General features: G+C 34.6%; 1 protein-coding gene across 4 annotated transcripts in view; it reads left to right on the forward strand.

The window, feature by feature from the left end:
* Positions 1-17,166, forward strand: part of LOC149417272 (fibroblast growth factor receptor homolog 1-like) — a 279,900-nt gene that overhangs the window by 252,198 nt on the left and 10,536 nt on the right. For 3 of the 4 annotated variants that reach the window (XM_089640181.1, XM_089640180.1, XM_089640179.1), the window contains 6 exons: positions 6,379-6,535; positions 6,797-6,942; positions 11,121-11,507; positions 11,982-12,173; positions 13,124-13,323; positions 15,696-15,831. In XM_089640181.1, coding sequence (XP_089496307.1) covers positions 6,379-6,535; positions 6,797-6,942; positions 11,121-11,507; positions 11,982-12,173; positions 13,124-13,323; positions 15,696-15,831 — 1,218 coding nt within the window. Of the gene's footprint in view, positions 1-6,378; positions 6,536-6,796; positions 6,943-11,120; positions 11,508-11,981; positions 12,174-13,123; positions 13,324-14,113; positions 14,305-15,695; positions 15,832-17,166 lie in introns of all 4 variants that reach the window. The other variant, XM_089640182.1, reaches the window with a different exon arrangement.

The following is a 17,166-nucleotide window of genomic DNA, read 5'->3' on the forward strand; positions in this document are numbered from 1 at the left end:
TAATACAACACCATGGGAGTAGCAGGCCCAGAACCGACATGCATCATCTGTAATAACAACACTGTTATGGTAAATGTATCTGAACTGCCAGCTTTGGCCTGTGGTAGCGTTTATTACAATATTAGATTGCATTGTATATTATGAACAAAATTTTAGACATGAAATGATTTCATGTAAGGCAAACCTTCTAGAACAGTCCATTTTTAGATGATGAATAGATTGTACCCTGTGTAAACCATAAATATTACGAAATGTGTTTGTTTTTACTGGTCTAAATACGTATTTTATTATCTGCCATACGATACATATCTTCAAAAAAAATCTTACTCAAACCATGAAGTTGTACCATAGAAGTTCTGAAAACTTATCTAAATCCTTGACACTCCCAGCACAGGATCCCATAGTTATTAGGACTAACAAAAATAAATTACATCTCTTTTATATTTATTTATATTTCGTCATTAATCTTTCAAATAAAGTAATTTTTTAACATTATAATTAATATAAAAAAAGGTGCAAGTCAATGCAGCATGCATCTACCATTCTTAACACTTCTGCCTTCGCTTTGTACTAATAATAGCAATGTACAAATAAACATCAGTATATTCAATAACTTTATTTATTGTTATCCAGCTTAATTTGTAAAATTCCATTTTAATTTAAAGCTTTTGAAAAAAAGATCCAATAACAATTAAGTACATATTTTTCAGAATAGTCATCTTGATTCCACAATATAAAGTATTTGGTCACAAAAATTGAAACCGTAACATCTGAAATTTTTGAATAGTCCCTCATAATAATAATGATGATATTTGAATAATTTGTATAGCGCCGTTTTTGTGAAAAAATCACCAAAAAAGCCATCGTACAAATATACAAAAAAATCAGTATTATTAACCATTGACTACATAAACCATAAAATTTACCGCCCTATTTATTGTGTTCATATAATGAAAAATAAAACTTAAAAAAAATGCGTTTTCTTGGATAAGATTTATAATTTAATACTATCAGAAGTCGGGGACGCCCGAGAAAGACATGGCACGACCAAGTGAATCAGATACTTAAGTCGGGCCGTGTCAAGAGTCAGAATAATAGAAGAGTATATATGAGATGATTTATGAAAGTGAATATGGCAAGGAGTATGTGCCAAGAAAAGTGCATACCCCTGTGAGAAACGGCGTGATAGTTATTTAGACTTTCGACAATTTTGTGTTCCAACATAAATCGTGCAATTATGATAATTTCAATATTTTATTTTACAATCCATCATTTTTACTTAGTAAAGAGAGAACTAATTACCTTAAATATGTAAATATTTGCAAAACATTCCTCTAACGATAATATAAAAAATCTTGTATTAAACATTAGTTTACCAAAAAAATAATAATTAATATTTGACAAATTCTAGTATCTTCACCAAAAAATGTAGACAATTTGTCTCGACGCCATCTAGTGAGAGAGTTAGCACTTACAATGCCTTTCTCATATAAAATAAAGTTGGTTGTTTTCAGGTGAAAAAATATAACAAGCAGTAATTGTTGAATGAAACACTAGTATATATTGAATTATTTCGCGGATAAGAGATAAGCCGCCATAGCCCAGTGGTAAGAGCTGTCGACCGGAAATCGAAAGGACACGGGTTCAAGTCCCGTTGGCGTCATGTATCTTTTATCATGAGATTTTTCAATGTGGATGAGTGTTTCAGGCTAATAATTATTGCTTGTAATATAATTGTTACAAAAATATATAGTATCACATCCGAACTATTTGCTAAGCAATATTATTATTCAGTGTTTTATACTCAAATTTTAGTATTATATTAAAAGTAAGTCTGCTTCTGTATTCGAATACCTAATATTTACGTTAATGATTCTCTTATTTTTCTAAAAAATAATATGGTGGTTAGGTTCCCTAATGAAAGTAGATTATAGAAGTGATGGAATTTATTATTCGCAATGTCGTTGGTAGATTTAGCTAGTACCTACATGTAAAAAGTATCCTGGTATTATAGCTCACGGTTCAGTGTTCACTGTGTTCAGCTCATCGTAGTGAGTAGCCAAGTCGTGAAAGGCATCAGGCGCAGACATCAGACATCAGACATTAGTGTGATTATCCTCGTAAAACGCCAGTTTCCGTGGGACTGGGATTAGACACACGTGCTTCCCACGTGGCGGCCGGAATGGCGAAGCGTCAGGATTTCCAACAAGGATTATCGTCAACCGTCGGATTACATATTCTTTAGTACAATTTTACGCGTATGAAATATCGCACCTACTAATCAATGAAACCGAGTCGTAGTTGCAGTTGGAATTTTCAAAAAAGATTGATCATTTTTTAGTTGGCACTGTACAGTCGTAGGCAATATGCAATGTACCTAACACATGACATAAACAACTGCTCACCGTGCTTTTCCTAAAACTAAAAAGTTATTATTACCTACCACGAGAAGGTACAGAACACTCTTTTTTATGTGGAAGACTCCTAACTGCTCCCAACCGTCTTGAACCAGTGAGACTGTAGCATCTGGAGCCAGTGAGATAATGGCATCTCCAATTGAGGCATGTTGTGAGGTAACAAGGTGGGGAAGTACCTGGTAATTCAGTTATAGTCACCAAACACGGCCAAATGACGTTTCAATTCTGAATGGCGGTATTACACCAGGGCGATACTGGGAAGATACTTCACTTTGAAACGTGCCGTGAATATTTTATAAATTAGTTTATATGAGTAAATTGTGAAATATCACAAATTAATCAAACAAAATTGACTTGCATACGCCGTAATTTACCCCTTACTTGGTTTTTAAAAATAGATTTTTGAGTAAACAAACAGCCAGAGAGCTAAACATTATTATTTATGATATCATCCCCTAAACAAAGAAAAAGGACTAATGGTCAATCGTTGAAGCAGAACTTCTCATACTCATATTCTTGTCTATAGTCAATGATTATTGTGCGCTGAGATCTAGAGTTTTTAGTAGTCAGCCAAACAATCATCAACGGATCAGTCAGATTCCATACAAAATAACAGAATTATAACAAATGAGAATAAACAAAAAAATTGTTTGAAAAAAACTCTCAATTCCAACTATTTAATACCATCCGTGTGACATTCTTCAGTTATTTTTTCTCCAGGAATTTAGCTTGCCAGACTATTTTTTTGTCAATCTCATTCTGAAAATAGTAACGTACAGCTTTTATTAATGAATCATTAAGTTTACACATGACAATTATCACACATGTTTTTTTTTGTTACGAATATAGTTAGTAAGATGTTCACTCATTATTCTATGAGATGACTCATTCAAGAATTCGCCCCAGAATAGGTTTTACGGGAAGCTACCAACTTGTAAACAGCAAATGTTATTAAATTAACCAGCTATTACTGCAGACGGAAGCTTAACTATATGGATAGAGAGGCACATTCTCAAAATACTCTAAACAGTTCAGGTGACTAATATTGAGGCTCTTTTCATCGAATGGCCAAAAAATTTTATTCTTTACCAACGGAATATGAAAAGAAGAAAACACCTCGAGGGGCGACAAATACAAAATGTCGATATTGAAATACGTTGTGGAGGATCATGACCTTATAGCTTCGAAAGTCATGTGGGTGATATGTTTGCAGTTTCGGTAAGGAGCAGTCATTGACGTATCGACCATTGGTGCAGTCAGCAAAGTAAATGTTTCAATACTGTGATAGCCAACCTCCGATAGAAGAGAATACTAAAATACTTTCTCCACTTTGAGCTACTTACGTATTTTGAGAACATCTTCAGATTTAAACTCATAAAAAACAGTAATATTATTAGGTATTTCAGAAATTTTAGATTTCTCGAATATACAACCGGTAGCTGGAGATTACTGCTTTCACTAAAGAAAATTGACAAATAGGATAGGATGTTTTAACCTTCGTACCGAAATATTCAACTGTAAGTAGGCAAAATTTCGCAGCATTTTTGGAATAGGATGATATTATTTTATGGTTAATAAGTAAATGCAGTAGGAATAAAACTACAACAATATGACCAATTTATGATGCACAATCATAGACATATGAATATTAGTAGACCTGCCCTAAGTGATTAAAAGCGTATTATCCCCACTACCCATACCGGTTCCATTGGAGCCGGCTGTGCTCGCGTATGGCCTCAAGTGAAATTTGAAAACGTGACGTCATCATTTTTGTGCGAACTATGGTCGAGGCATCATCGGTTCATTTTACGAAATAACACGGCAAAATGTTGACTTGTACTATGAAAACTTGTAAAAATAGATGTGAAAAAGAGAATAAACCCAATTGTCGCACATTCCATATATAAGCATTATTTTACTTTATTTTAAGCATATTCACATCGTATAATATAGATCAGTTTTAGAAACATATACTATCACACCGAGAAACGTCTGGACGCGAAACACAAAGCTGGTTGGTTGCTGGGAAGTAAATTATGAACATTTATAAAAGTGTCTTAACTAAATACTTAAACGAAATATTCGACTCTGAAAATAGAACCGAATTTTTTTGCTGAATTTGGACTTCGCAAATTTGTTCATAACGTGGCGAGTAATTTGCGCTCCCATGTAAAAATGTCTATTCATTCAAAAGCAGATTTTACTTTTAAGAAGTAAATGGTGATATTATAATGCGACATGCCTATTTACTGTCAGATTGATTTATTGACGAATCACAGTCAGCCTTACTCCCTTCGTTCTTCAACAGTTGATTTTACCCCTCGCCATTATCTTCTCGTCTATTAATTCCTATAGCTGTGTGCACAATACATTCTATCCTCTGGAATCAAACATTTCGTGGGATCATTAATATTATTATGATTACTCACCCTATTTTTAGTTACTAGAACTAGAGCGTTGGGCTATGTAGAATCCATTTAGGCTTCTGGAGAATTATTTACAAATACCATTAGAAAGTGAAGCGCAGATCCCCCTGACATGTTTACTGTTTACAGCAGCACGTAGATCTAAAACCCTTTTAGTCGTTAGTTGGTTAGAAACAATAACTTTTTCTTTATAGTAAGGTTTCTTTATAGAATATGCAAAAGATTCACTAATTTATCATAAACCTGCCACAAAATATTTTTCCGGTAAAATTGGACTTAGATTCGGTCCTTGAGGATTTTATCTCACTTTTGAAACAAATGTGATTGATTCAGGTTGTGACTCAGATAATATAGAATAAACATCAGGACATTTCTCGGCGGGGGTAGACAGAGATTCCGGTAAGCCAAACAACTTTTCCCGTTTGGCAAACACAATTTATCGGAATAAATTTTTAAAGTTAGAGGATAGAGGTAAAGTTAGATATACCCATAGAGGAAAAATATACCCATCAATGTAATATTAATCATTAAGATAAAAATCTAAACGAAACATGAAACAGAACAACACACACAAAATAAAAAGGTCGCGGTCGCAACTGGGAATCGAACCCAGGATTTCAAGAAAAGATCTGATATTACATCGGTAAGACAGAGAACTAATATGAATCCATCAAAACTGAAGTGAATTTATTTCTGCAACCGGGATATTGTAGGCGGTATTTGTGGATTCTTTGTCCAGAGAATGAATATCAGCGAATGTGTGTAGTAGTCTATTTCTGATATACATTTTGTAGGTACGCCACTTCCTCGGATACCAGATATTGTATACTCGAAAATATTATTCAGACACATGTTTCATTTAGTCTTACTTTCCGGTGCGTTTCAATATCCAATCGAATCGTGATCTGGTGTGGTCATTGTTTTTTAGACATAATCTTGTACAATTTACTTGCTTTAGTACTCGGCCTTCGGATTAAAACAATATGGAACCTGGAAACAACGCTCTAGTTCGTTTTGCTCATGGTGTAAATGTAAAAATCCTCAATTCACCAGCAAAAGTCACCAATTCATAATAATTTTTAAATTTCACTGAATATCTGTTATTAATTAAAATTAACTAAACATTGTATCGAAATGTCCTCCGATTTAGACCAAGCGTGTCTCTAAGATGCAATGCCATTTTCATTAACATAACAACTCTGTAAATTTTACTCGTCGTCAAATAAATCCTGACACATTTTCGTCTCACTTATAAAAATGTAATTAATGTGATGAAATTTTAATAGCGTCATAACGAAAGCTTGCGACGCGTTGAGACCGACATCACATCGCAGATCTCATACGAACTGTGTAGGTACTGGGTAGTGGGTGGGTACATATGTTCCTGCCCCTGAGAGCTCCGGAATAACCACTATTTCTGTTACATATTACGTATATAGTATGGCTTTACCTGGCGTGTTTTTAAGATTTCCGACTATCGATTTTTTCTCTTTCTAATGTTTTGGTATCTATTTTTTTTCCTTTATTTATTTCAGACTCTCATAACAACACTGAAGAAGTATTCGAAGGGGAAAGAATTAAGCTTAAATGCAACGCGGCCTACAATAAAACCACAACGATAAAATGGTTCAAGCATGGCACCGAGTTGAAAGAGTCATCAGGAAAGAATCGCGTTAAGGTGCAAAGAGTTTGGTAAGAAAATATATTTTACTTTTGTTCCTTCCATGAGCCTTAGAAAATTTTACTTTCATCTAATTCGACGGGTATTTGATTGGAAACATTCGATATTCTAATATTTTCTTTCTTTTTAATTTTCATGCAAAACGTGTGAGGAGAATAGTAAATTATGGAATGCGTTTGTCGATGAAGAAGAATCTCTAATAGGGTCAACTATATCTACCTCTCCATTGACCATTTCATGTGATCATTTTTGACGATATATTACATTTTCAGGCTGAGAATCAAATCCGTACGACCGATGGATGCTGGGACGTATTCTTGTATAGCCAGGGATTCGAAGAAGAAGATCACAACAGACAGTGGAAACGTAACAATCCGGGTGACAGAAGGCATGGAGGATATTGATGATGTTCTCGATGGTAATAAAAACATTTTTGTGCTCGGCTTCCTTGAGTCTTTATATTTGATCTTTGGTTGGTTATGTAAAAAATATGTCTCTTAGGTCTTGCTTTTTGACAGATTTGGAGGAATTTTCGTCTAGCGAGGTGAGTGAATAATCCAATCTGTTAATTTTATGTACATTACTTATTATTATTATTTTTTTATAGTGAATACCTCACAAGAGTCCCAACTGCTCCCGTCTGGAGCCAGTGAGACTATGGCATCCCCAATTGGGGGATGTTGTGAGGCTGAAGGTAAGTGGGGAAGGGAAAGAGGAAGGTGGGGAAGTACCTGGCTATTCAGATCTAGTCACTAAACACGGCTAAAGCCATTTGGAGCAACGTTTCAATTCTGAATGGTGGTCTTACACCAGGGCGATACTGGTAGTATCTTCCACTCTGAGATTATTTCTGTGGTGTTATGGAAAAGGGAGATGAGTCAGTAAAATTGCGATATGGAGTTAAATATGCCAGAAGAATCGTAATTTTTTTCTCTACACGGAAAAGAGAGATGAGTCCGCTCAAAAAATTAGTTTTCGAGTTATTAGCCGTTGTCATACAGAGACGAGTCATATTTTAAATAAATTAACACGCATTTAGAGATAACTCAAGTTGTCTCTGTATAACAAAACAAATATTTTTAAATATTGTCACGGAAAACAGAGTTAACTTTAATTAACGCTGTTTTCTGTGTTATCTATGGTTCATTCTGTGCTTTATGGTTACATGACGCCGCGGCTTGTTACGTTTGACAGTTGTTGTTTCACAGTTTGCTTGGCAATTTGAATCATTCTTTCGGTAGTATTATCATTTTCTGTTATTTATTATATATTTATATTTGGTACCGTGTGTTTTGAGGAGTTTTAAAGATGTTTAGTAAGCGAACGAGGTCAATAATAGCGCTTTCGAATGCAAATTCAGCGCATGGTAAGATCTTTTATACTATTTCTTCATGTACTGTTGTGGTATTATGTTTGTATTAGATTCATCTCACTAAATTATTGACTAATTTATGAAATCCTATTAAATTTCAGATGTCACAAAGGGACTTTTAGATGTTTCTACTGCTTCAAGTAGTTTAAATGGTGACCAAATCAGTGTCGTGCATAAGATGCAAGATATTATATTGTATGAAGACATGTCAGATGATGACAGCGTGGCCAGACAAATGACAAATAGTAACCAGATCAGTGTCATAAATAACATGCAAAATATTATATTGCATGAAGACATGCCAAATAGTTCCAGATTATTCAAGTGATTTTAGCAACAGTGATATGGATGTAAGCTATAAACCCCCCAGTTCCAGTAATTCCAGCTACGATGGATCCAGTCCCTTCAACAATGCACTCCTTGGTGAAGCAACTACTGAAACTGAAGACACGCACCCTGGAAACCGAGGAAAATCTCTTTATTTATTAAGGAAAGAGATTAAAAAAAAACGTAATCGAGGTCTAAAATACAAATCTAAGACTGGGAAATTGGTCAAGGGTCGAGAAACGGAACGCTTAAGTGCTTGCCGTAAAAAATGAATGGATAAAGTGTCTTTTGAATATCAAAGTATATTATTTAATGAATACTGGGCACTAGGAACCTTCGACAAAAGAATGACGTTTATCTCATCCCTCATCACCGATGAGCCTAAGAAAACTATGCGGGTTAGAAATGTACCACCGAAGAAGAGGGAAATTAATCATAAATATCATATACGAGTTAAGGGTGCCATTATCGAAATGTGCAAAGGTTGCTTTAAAAAGATTTTTTGTGAAACAAACAAATTCATATGTACCGTCATTAAAAAGAGATGTTCATCTGTTTCTGGGCTCCCGGTTTCTGACAAACGAGGAAGCAGTGTGCCTTCTACCAAGATATCGGATGACCGCATTCATCAAATTAAAAATCACATAAGAGAGTATCCTGCCTACGAGTCACATTACTCTAGAAGGGATACCTCTAAGAAGTATTTGCCCATTGGACTCACTTTAACCAAAATGTATTTTATGTATAAGGAAAAAGTAGAGGATCCGGTTTCCAGATCAATGTTCTCAAATGTGTTTCATACAATGGGCTTATCATTTAAAAAAACCTTCCCTGGATACATGCGATTCGTATTCGATTCAGATGAAACTTGTAAAAGAACCTGATTTATCAGTACTGAAGGCCAAATACGAAGTCCACAAGCAGGAAGCAGATTATGCATATTCTGCCAAGGCAAAAAATAAAGAAGAGTCGTCAGAGAGCAGAAGGACCTATTGTTTTGATTTGCAGCAGTGCCTCCCAGCTCCCCTGCTACGTTCAAACATTGCCTTTTATAAACGTTCCTTGTGGACGTTTTATTTAACCATTGACGACTGCTTCTCAAATGAAACAACGTGTTACATGTGGCATGAATGTGAAGGTGATCGAGGGACTAATCAAATAGCGTCATGTTTGCATGATTTCATTCTTGCGATTCCACCACAAATAATTGAATTAACATTTTATTCAGATACATGTGGTGGGCAAAATAAAAACAGCCATGGTGTTGCAATGTTTTTATGTGCTCTTCAAGCAAGACCAAACATAATCATACATCATAAATTTTTAGTCCCAGGCCACACTCACATGGAATGTGATTCCATTCATGCTATAATTGAGAGGAAAAAAAAGCAACCGACATGAATATTCATTTACCAAGAGATTGGTACAATCTTGTAAGAACTGTTAGAAAAAAGAAAGCGTTTACAGTAAAAATCATGACACATGAACATTTTTTAAACTTTGCTGAGCTATACAAGCGTTCATTGCAGCTGAATGATGAAGGTAATCGATTTTTATTCCACGATATAAAATGGTTCATGTATAAAAACACAACCCCAGGAACTATACATTTTAAAAGGACTTTGCATATTGAAGACCCATTTAAAACTATTTCTTTTAAACGTAAGGGTAATGCAACCACCATTTTGAGCCCTGTAAAATGCTACAGTGGTCTTATTCCAATAAGCAAGGAAAAGAAAAAGGACATAATAAGTGTTTTTAATTTAGTGGATCCTGATTGCCATGATTTTTATAAAAAATTACCAGATGCTAGCAACGTTCCGAATGTTGATCCAGACGGATATGAAGATGCCGGTGAATGAGTCCCCCAAATTATACCAATTAGAAATCTGTTGTATGTTTTGTTTATATTGGATGGGTATTAAATGTCATTATAACAGGATACTTTTTTTTTACTTTGCAATATCATTGTTAATTTATGTTAAAAATGTCGTTTTTTAACTAAATAAAATTATTCCAATACAAATTTATGTGTCAATGATTATAAGTGCATCCTTCTCAAATAAGTAAATGATTTTTCATTTATTAAGTTGAAAAATAACAGAAAAAAATAAGAAACATTTAAGACATAACTCATGATTTATTCAAAATTAGGTCCAAACGTGACACGGAAAAGAGGGATGAGTCACGTAAAATTGTTAAAAATAGGTTTTTTCCAAATTTTAAAATACTCTTCTGTAGAATAAATATTTTCATTAATTATTGCATAAAAATATATTCCTAATTACAATTCTCAGATCTGGCAAAAAATCGAGAATACAAAATTGGCTCCCCTGTAAAATTGACTATTATTGACTCGTCTCCCTTTTCCAAAACACCACAGATTTATTACTTATTGTTGCATAAAATATAATATAGCTCCTACAATATACCTACTCATCACTCACGTAATACTCATAATAGCGATTGGAATTGCAAACAAAATTAATTGATGAACTTTTTTTTAAATTTCATTTTCTTGCTGTGTTCTAATAAATTCTGGTATATTTGGTATGCCATGGATGCGAAAAAGTTTCAGATTACCTAGTGTAGTAGGTAATATTCTTCCGATTTTAGGCCAGGACCTGCCATTTTAGCTTTCAAAGTATCTTCTCCTGTTGTTTCTTATATATCAGAATGTGGCTTTTCTAGCTGCATTTTTGCTTATGACGACAGTATAGCACGGTGTATCATTGCCATTTTCGTTCAAAAATTCTTTATGATATTTATGTTACCTCGGAGTTGTCTCTGAGCTTTTTATAATAGAACACCAAATTTTATAACCCAATCATTTAATGAATCACTCTTTTAGATAATGTGGATTATCTTTTCAATTGTTTAATCTGTCATATTTTCAGGCTACCAAGCTGATACAGACATTCCGAAGACAAGCCGCCTCGAGATCCTATCCCAGCGTGGTCCTGACACAGCATCATTAACGGAATCCAACGACGATGAAGGATACAGTTACAACGGCGATGACAAGAGTTTAGAAGCAAAAGCCAAAAACTACTACGGCAGCGATACGGAATCCGAAGAGGCCCAACCTGACGCGGAGTACGAAGTGACTGCCGACCCTAAGACAGACTCCAGGGATGCGGAGAACGATTTCCATAAGGCAGTGCCTGGGTCTGTGGATGCCTCCTCTTCGATGACGGCTCCAAAATTCAGGAATTTGGACAGGATGTACAAGATGCAGGCCAAGCCAGCGGGGAACTATATCAAGTTGAAATGTCCAGCAGAAGGTAAGACACATGACCTAATAAATAATCTTAGTGATAGAAATGTTAAAAAACCGCATGAGGGTATCAGATAATTTTATGAATAATCAGGTGACCTTCGAGACATATCTGTAAATTCCTTAGATTTGGAATCTGAGGTCACGAAATTCAATAATTCACCATCTAAATGACTTTGAATGGTTTTTGCTTTGTGTATATGTGAGTTTCTGAATACCTAGGTACTTTACATCCTTCATCTTCACCTTTCTTTCTGCTTTCTCTTTTCCTCTTTCCTACTCTTCAACCTCGAATACTTCCCCCAAAAATGGAGAAACAACAGTTATATTATTATTGAAAACAAAAACATAAATATTATTGAAAACCTTGAAAGCCATTGTCTCCTTGATTATACTGCTCAAAATTATCACTTCACCAAAAAACTTCATAAAACCACTTCCAAACCCTTATTTACCAATGGTGAAACCTCATTATTTTCAGGAAACCCCTTCCCCAACATAACCTGGTACAAGAATGGACAGACACCCCCAGAACGGCAGCTGGGTGGAATCAGCATGGCTCGCTGGGCACTCACCCTTGAGGACCTCATCACCCAGGACAGTGGCAACTACACCTGTAAAGTGTGCAACTCCATGGGTTGCATTGAATTCACGTTCACACTGGACGTTATAGGTAATTATTTCTGTGTTATCCTTAACCTTCTACCTGCGTGATACATCAAAACCTTCATAAAACTAATATAAATGCATACAAACTGACGCACTTCATAGTGGAAAACACATTCAAAAGTATGTATCTCGTTTGATTTCATACATTTGGATCTATAATATTATGTTATTCTCGTTTTTGTGAATTTCGTCAAAATAGATCTGATTAAGAAATGTTTTGGATTGGAGCATAACATGGCATATTTAATTATCGGGCACACAAATGGTGTGTTTTTTTCCGTAGATTTCTGTAAATTATGCTTCATTCTTATTTATAGCAATGCAAATTGCAGAACCATGCTTTTATTTATTTCTATGTAGGCTTTAAGATATTGCTTTCGTCCGATTTCTTCCCCCACTGTCGTTTAATAATAGTAATTTGTAGTTTTATTATTTCCATCTATTCTTTTCTAAACCTATTCTTCTTCTTTTTCTACATACTTTTTCTATGTATTCATTTTATTTTTATTTTGATTTGAACAAAATTTATCCCGTAACTGAAAAATTCGTATACACTCTATTGTATTTTCACTTCTTTCTTATCTTATCTTTTTCTATGTGTTTTTTCCTTCACTTCTTTTGTTTCTTCTTTGAACAAAATCTGTCCTCACTGTCAAATTCATTTATCCCTAATTGTCTTTAACTCTTCTTCCCTGTCTTCTCTTTTTCTATGAGTTTTTACATTCGCTTCTTTTGTAAATAAAATCTGTCCTCTAACTGTCAAATTCGTATCTCCCTAATTCTCTTCTTCCGTATCTTCTCTTTTCTTGTGTTTTTTTCCATCACTTTTTTCTTCCCGTTGTATCAATTTACATGGTGCTACTTAATTACTTGTGTATGGCATTCTTATATTTCTTCTATTTAGTTTGTTTATCTAGCAATCAACATCTAAATCACTTAATTTGCTCTGCATAGAACGATACCCCTCCAAACCGTACATCAAAGAAGGTTTCCCGGGCAATAAGACAACCATAGTAAACTCTACTGTGGTCTTCCAATGTCCCCCCACTTCGGACTTGGAGCCATACATCCAGTGGCTCCGAGTCTATAACCTGACCTACGTGGAAGAGAATAGTGAGGAAGATAATAATATTCCCACTGGGAAGACTTTACAGGTACCAGCAACTGATAGTTGTGGCTGGTGAAAGATTGGTGATGGTTCTATCTCTTTCCTCTTTAATTTTAAAATGATTTAAATTTTCATAAATATTTTTTCTTTAATGGAAAATTATGTAACAATGTGACTAATATTTATATATTGTATGAGGAAAAAATGGTTGTAGTTATACTTTGTTCTAATGAAAACTAATCTATCTAAAAAATTGAATAGATTATGTATCCTTTTGTAGGATCTTTTTTTTTTAATATTACCGTGTCATCTTTGGGATGCTGTGTTGAGAGTCTTTTTGAGGAGAGTAAGGACTGAAGAAGTCTTGAAGAGGCCTTGAAGAGACTTATTTTGTAGGAGGGAGGAGACACGGAGGCTGGCACATCAAGAACGAGTCATAGAAACGATCTGGTCTTATGTGACAAATGTTAACCGTATAGAAATACTGGGCGTGTGTTTGGTGTGTTTCCCAATTATGCACCGGTGCCGAAGGGATTAATTAATTTTGAATTTTAGCTACTTTTAATCATCACAAAGTTTTCTTTTTTAAAGAATAACACAAAATTCCCAGGGCACGAATAACCCGACAATATTTGGAAAACCTTTTACTATCATCATACTAAGCAGATGTTGCTTATATCATGATAGAGATATTAATAATTTGAAATTTTTGTTCATATGATAATTATACAATTGTGACTCAGCAGTAAAACAACGTATATCCTGCTATGATTTATGGCTTTATTTTTATTATTTATTCCTTTATTTTTTTACTTATGTGTCAATTACATTTTTAGAGCGGTTGCACCACAAGCCAGTACTGACCAAAGCGCCGGAGAGCCAGACGAAAGTTGTGGGCGAGAATGTAACCTTTTTATGTGAGATCCTCTCCGACTTGCACCCGCACATCTGTTGGATCGGTCCGCTGACCGCCCCTTTCAACTCCACCGTTCTTAACAACTACTCTTGTGTTCAATCTGTGGGGAAGGTACATATCTGGTTATGGGCTCTTCAGTAACTAATCTACCTCATAATGCATGACTACTGACTAATATTATATTTTAAGATAGAGTGTTTAAGCTTTCATCACATTTGATGAACATCAAAAGATGACCGTTAGCCTTGTTCTAAGGTTGAAATGCATCGAGAATCAGCATTTAACGGGAAAAAATCAAAATGATGCTGATTGACAGTTAGATGATGTTCATCAAATGTGACGAAAGTTTAAAATAACCCAACTCACGTCTTTGTCGTTGCAAATTCATCACCGCTTTAATTTGTTTTAAAAAAACCTTATTCGGCAGTATGAAATCCTAAATCGGTGGAAATGAATTCTGACAATCACAATGGATCAACAATCACAATTACAATCTCCATGAAATTAATGTATTTTATCGACATCTATCTCAGCTACTTGTCAGAAGTTTACTGCATGTATTTATGTATTAACCTTGTCACCGCATTCACGATATATCCCATATAATGGAGTGCATGGTATTCTTTTGATAGGTCACTCAAAATATATATTTTTTGTCTGAAATTGACTTGCACACTGTTTATTTGATGATTCTCACTTATGTCAAGAAATACCCTAAATTAAGGTGACATTTCATACTGGATTTGAGTCTTTTTTGCTGGTTGTTCGTAACATGCAAACAAAACACAAATCACAAAAAAATTTGATGTTGGGAAGGGCGATTAAGAAATTGTGAAATTTAAAGATTGAGAGATTGTTTCAAGTACCTAATACATGGTTTAAAGTCCGAATTGTTTTTTGGTTTGCACCAACAAAATTATGTTATTATGTCCGGGGACACCTTATATTTATAATTTGATGTCATATAAGTGAAATCCAAAATTATAAGTATCCTCACCTACAATAGATATTTTCATCGATTTTTTTCTCTGCCAAGCCCTCAACAATATTATTTGTGATTAATGAATAACAAGCTCAGAAATATTGGCCAGAGCATTTGCGGAGATCACATATTAGTTAAATTATTACCTACTCATAAATTAATTCATTTTGTCAACGGTGTGAGTGAAAATAATATTTAGAAAGTTGTCTAAAACGTAATTATCTCGATGCCTAAGAAGATATTTTCAAGTACCATCACTTCAAACTCATCAACATGACATGTTCAGAACCACCATAAGTCTTTTGGAAAAAGGCCATTCCTCGAGACGAAGAACTTGTAAAGCGGGCATTACAAGCTAACTTACCCACCCAAACCTTGACAACTAATGGATTTATACTGAATTTTTTAAATCAAATATTGAAAAAAAAAATTAAAAAACCTTTTTAGATAACCTAACCTAACCTTACAAAAAAATTAGGTACAAGGGAATAATAATATTAATACTTTTTTATTTCCACAGTCAAGCGAAACAAACGACAACCCAGCGGTTTTGGAACTATCCAATCTCACATTGGAAGATGAGGGCTGGTACGTCTGTATTGCCGGCAACAGCTTGGGGAAAACATTTGCCAAGGCCTATCTCACAGTTCTGGAATGTAGGTTGCATTAATTATTTTTATATTACAAATAAGCCTTAGTAGAATGTTACTAGATTTAAGTCACTACTTATTATGAATACTAGTTCCTAGAATCCTAAGCTAGCTATATATATTATTCAATATGTATGTATATGTATTTGTACAGCACCCTTGAGGTCATTTTTCATAAAAACGGCTTATATAATCAGCCATATATTATTATTATTAAATACAACATTACCTACTATCAAGTGGTAGTTGTATTTTACTCTGCTCCCTAAATTAATCAAAAATATTATGTTTTATTGAACATTTTACACACAACAACGCTTTCTGTTTGATTGGAAGTAAATTAACAAATTTGAAAAGTGACGAAATTGAGTGGATTTAGTGACATTACAGAAATCGATTTTGAAGGAAATAGTCATCACAGTGATAATATTTTTGCCATCAATTTACCCACCAACCAACCAATGTAACAAGGCAGTACAAACGTCTGACTGTATGAGGTGTATAAGTTGTAAAAACCAAATGCATCTCAGCTTTGCCAAAAATACCTCTGTAAATTTTAAGAACATGTCGGAGGAGAACAGAGAGTCATGGACGTGCGCTAAATGCAAAACACCACTCTCCAACAATGTCAACTCTGTCGACTCTTCAATTCTTCTTAGCGAAATCAAGAAACTCTCCTCCCAGCTGCACTCAATGAATTCAAAACTAGCTTCTTTTGAACAGACAACCGTTCATAATACGTTCGTAATCGAAGACTACACGAACAAAATTTTGGTTTTAGAAGAAAACCTAAATAAAATGGATAAGCTTGATGCCGAAGTAATTGATTAAAAAATTTCGTAACTTCTGGACAAAACAAACAACGAAAGAGAACAGCAGCTGCTCCTCAATAACATTGAAATCTTCCATCTCCACGAAAATAAGGATGAAAATCTAGCAGACAGTCTAATAAAAATCGCATCTGACGTTGGAAAAATCATTAAAGAAGAGGACATTGAATTCATTAGTCGAGCCAAACCTCACCAAAATTCTCAAGACAGAATAGCAGCAGCTCCCCGTGACGCCCGCCCTTGAAACGTGGTGGCTAAATTCATCTCCAAAAGGAAGAAGGACGAACTGCTTGCGGCCACTAAAAAGAAGAAGGGGGTGGACTGCAGGAGGTAAAATTTTTATAAACGATCACCTTACCAGAAAAAACAATTTGATACTAAGATCAGCTATAGAATTTAAAAATATAAACAAATATGATTTTTTATGGGTACGAAACTCAAAAATATTAAAACACTCAACAATGAACCCGTCATTTCTAAAACGGAATGTAAAGACGTCGGCGTTTACCTT

Source organism: Hesperophylax consimilis, chromosome 15 (genome assembly GCF_061612785.1).
Source record: "Hesperophylax consimilis isolate HC1 chromosome 15, BYU_Hcon_1.0, whole genome shotgun sequence".
NCBI classification, from domain to species: Eukaryota; Metazoa; Arthropoda; class Insecta; order Trichoptera; family Limnephilidae; genus Hesperophylax; species Hesperophylax consimilis.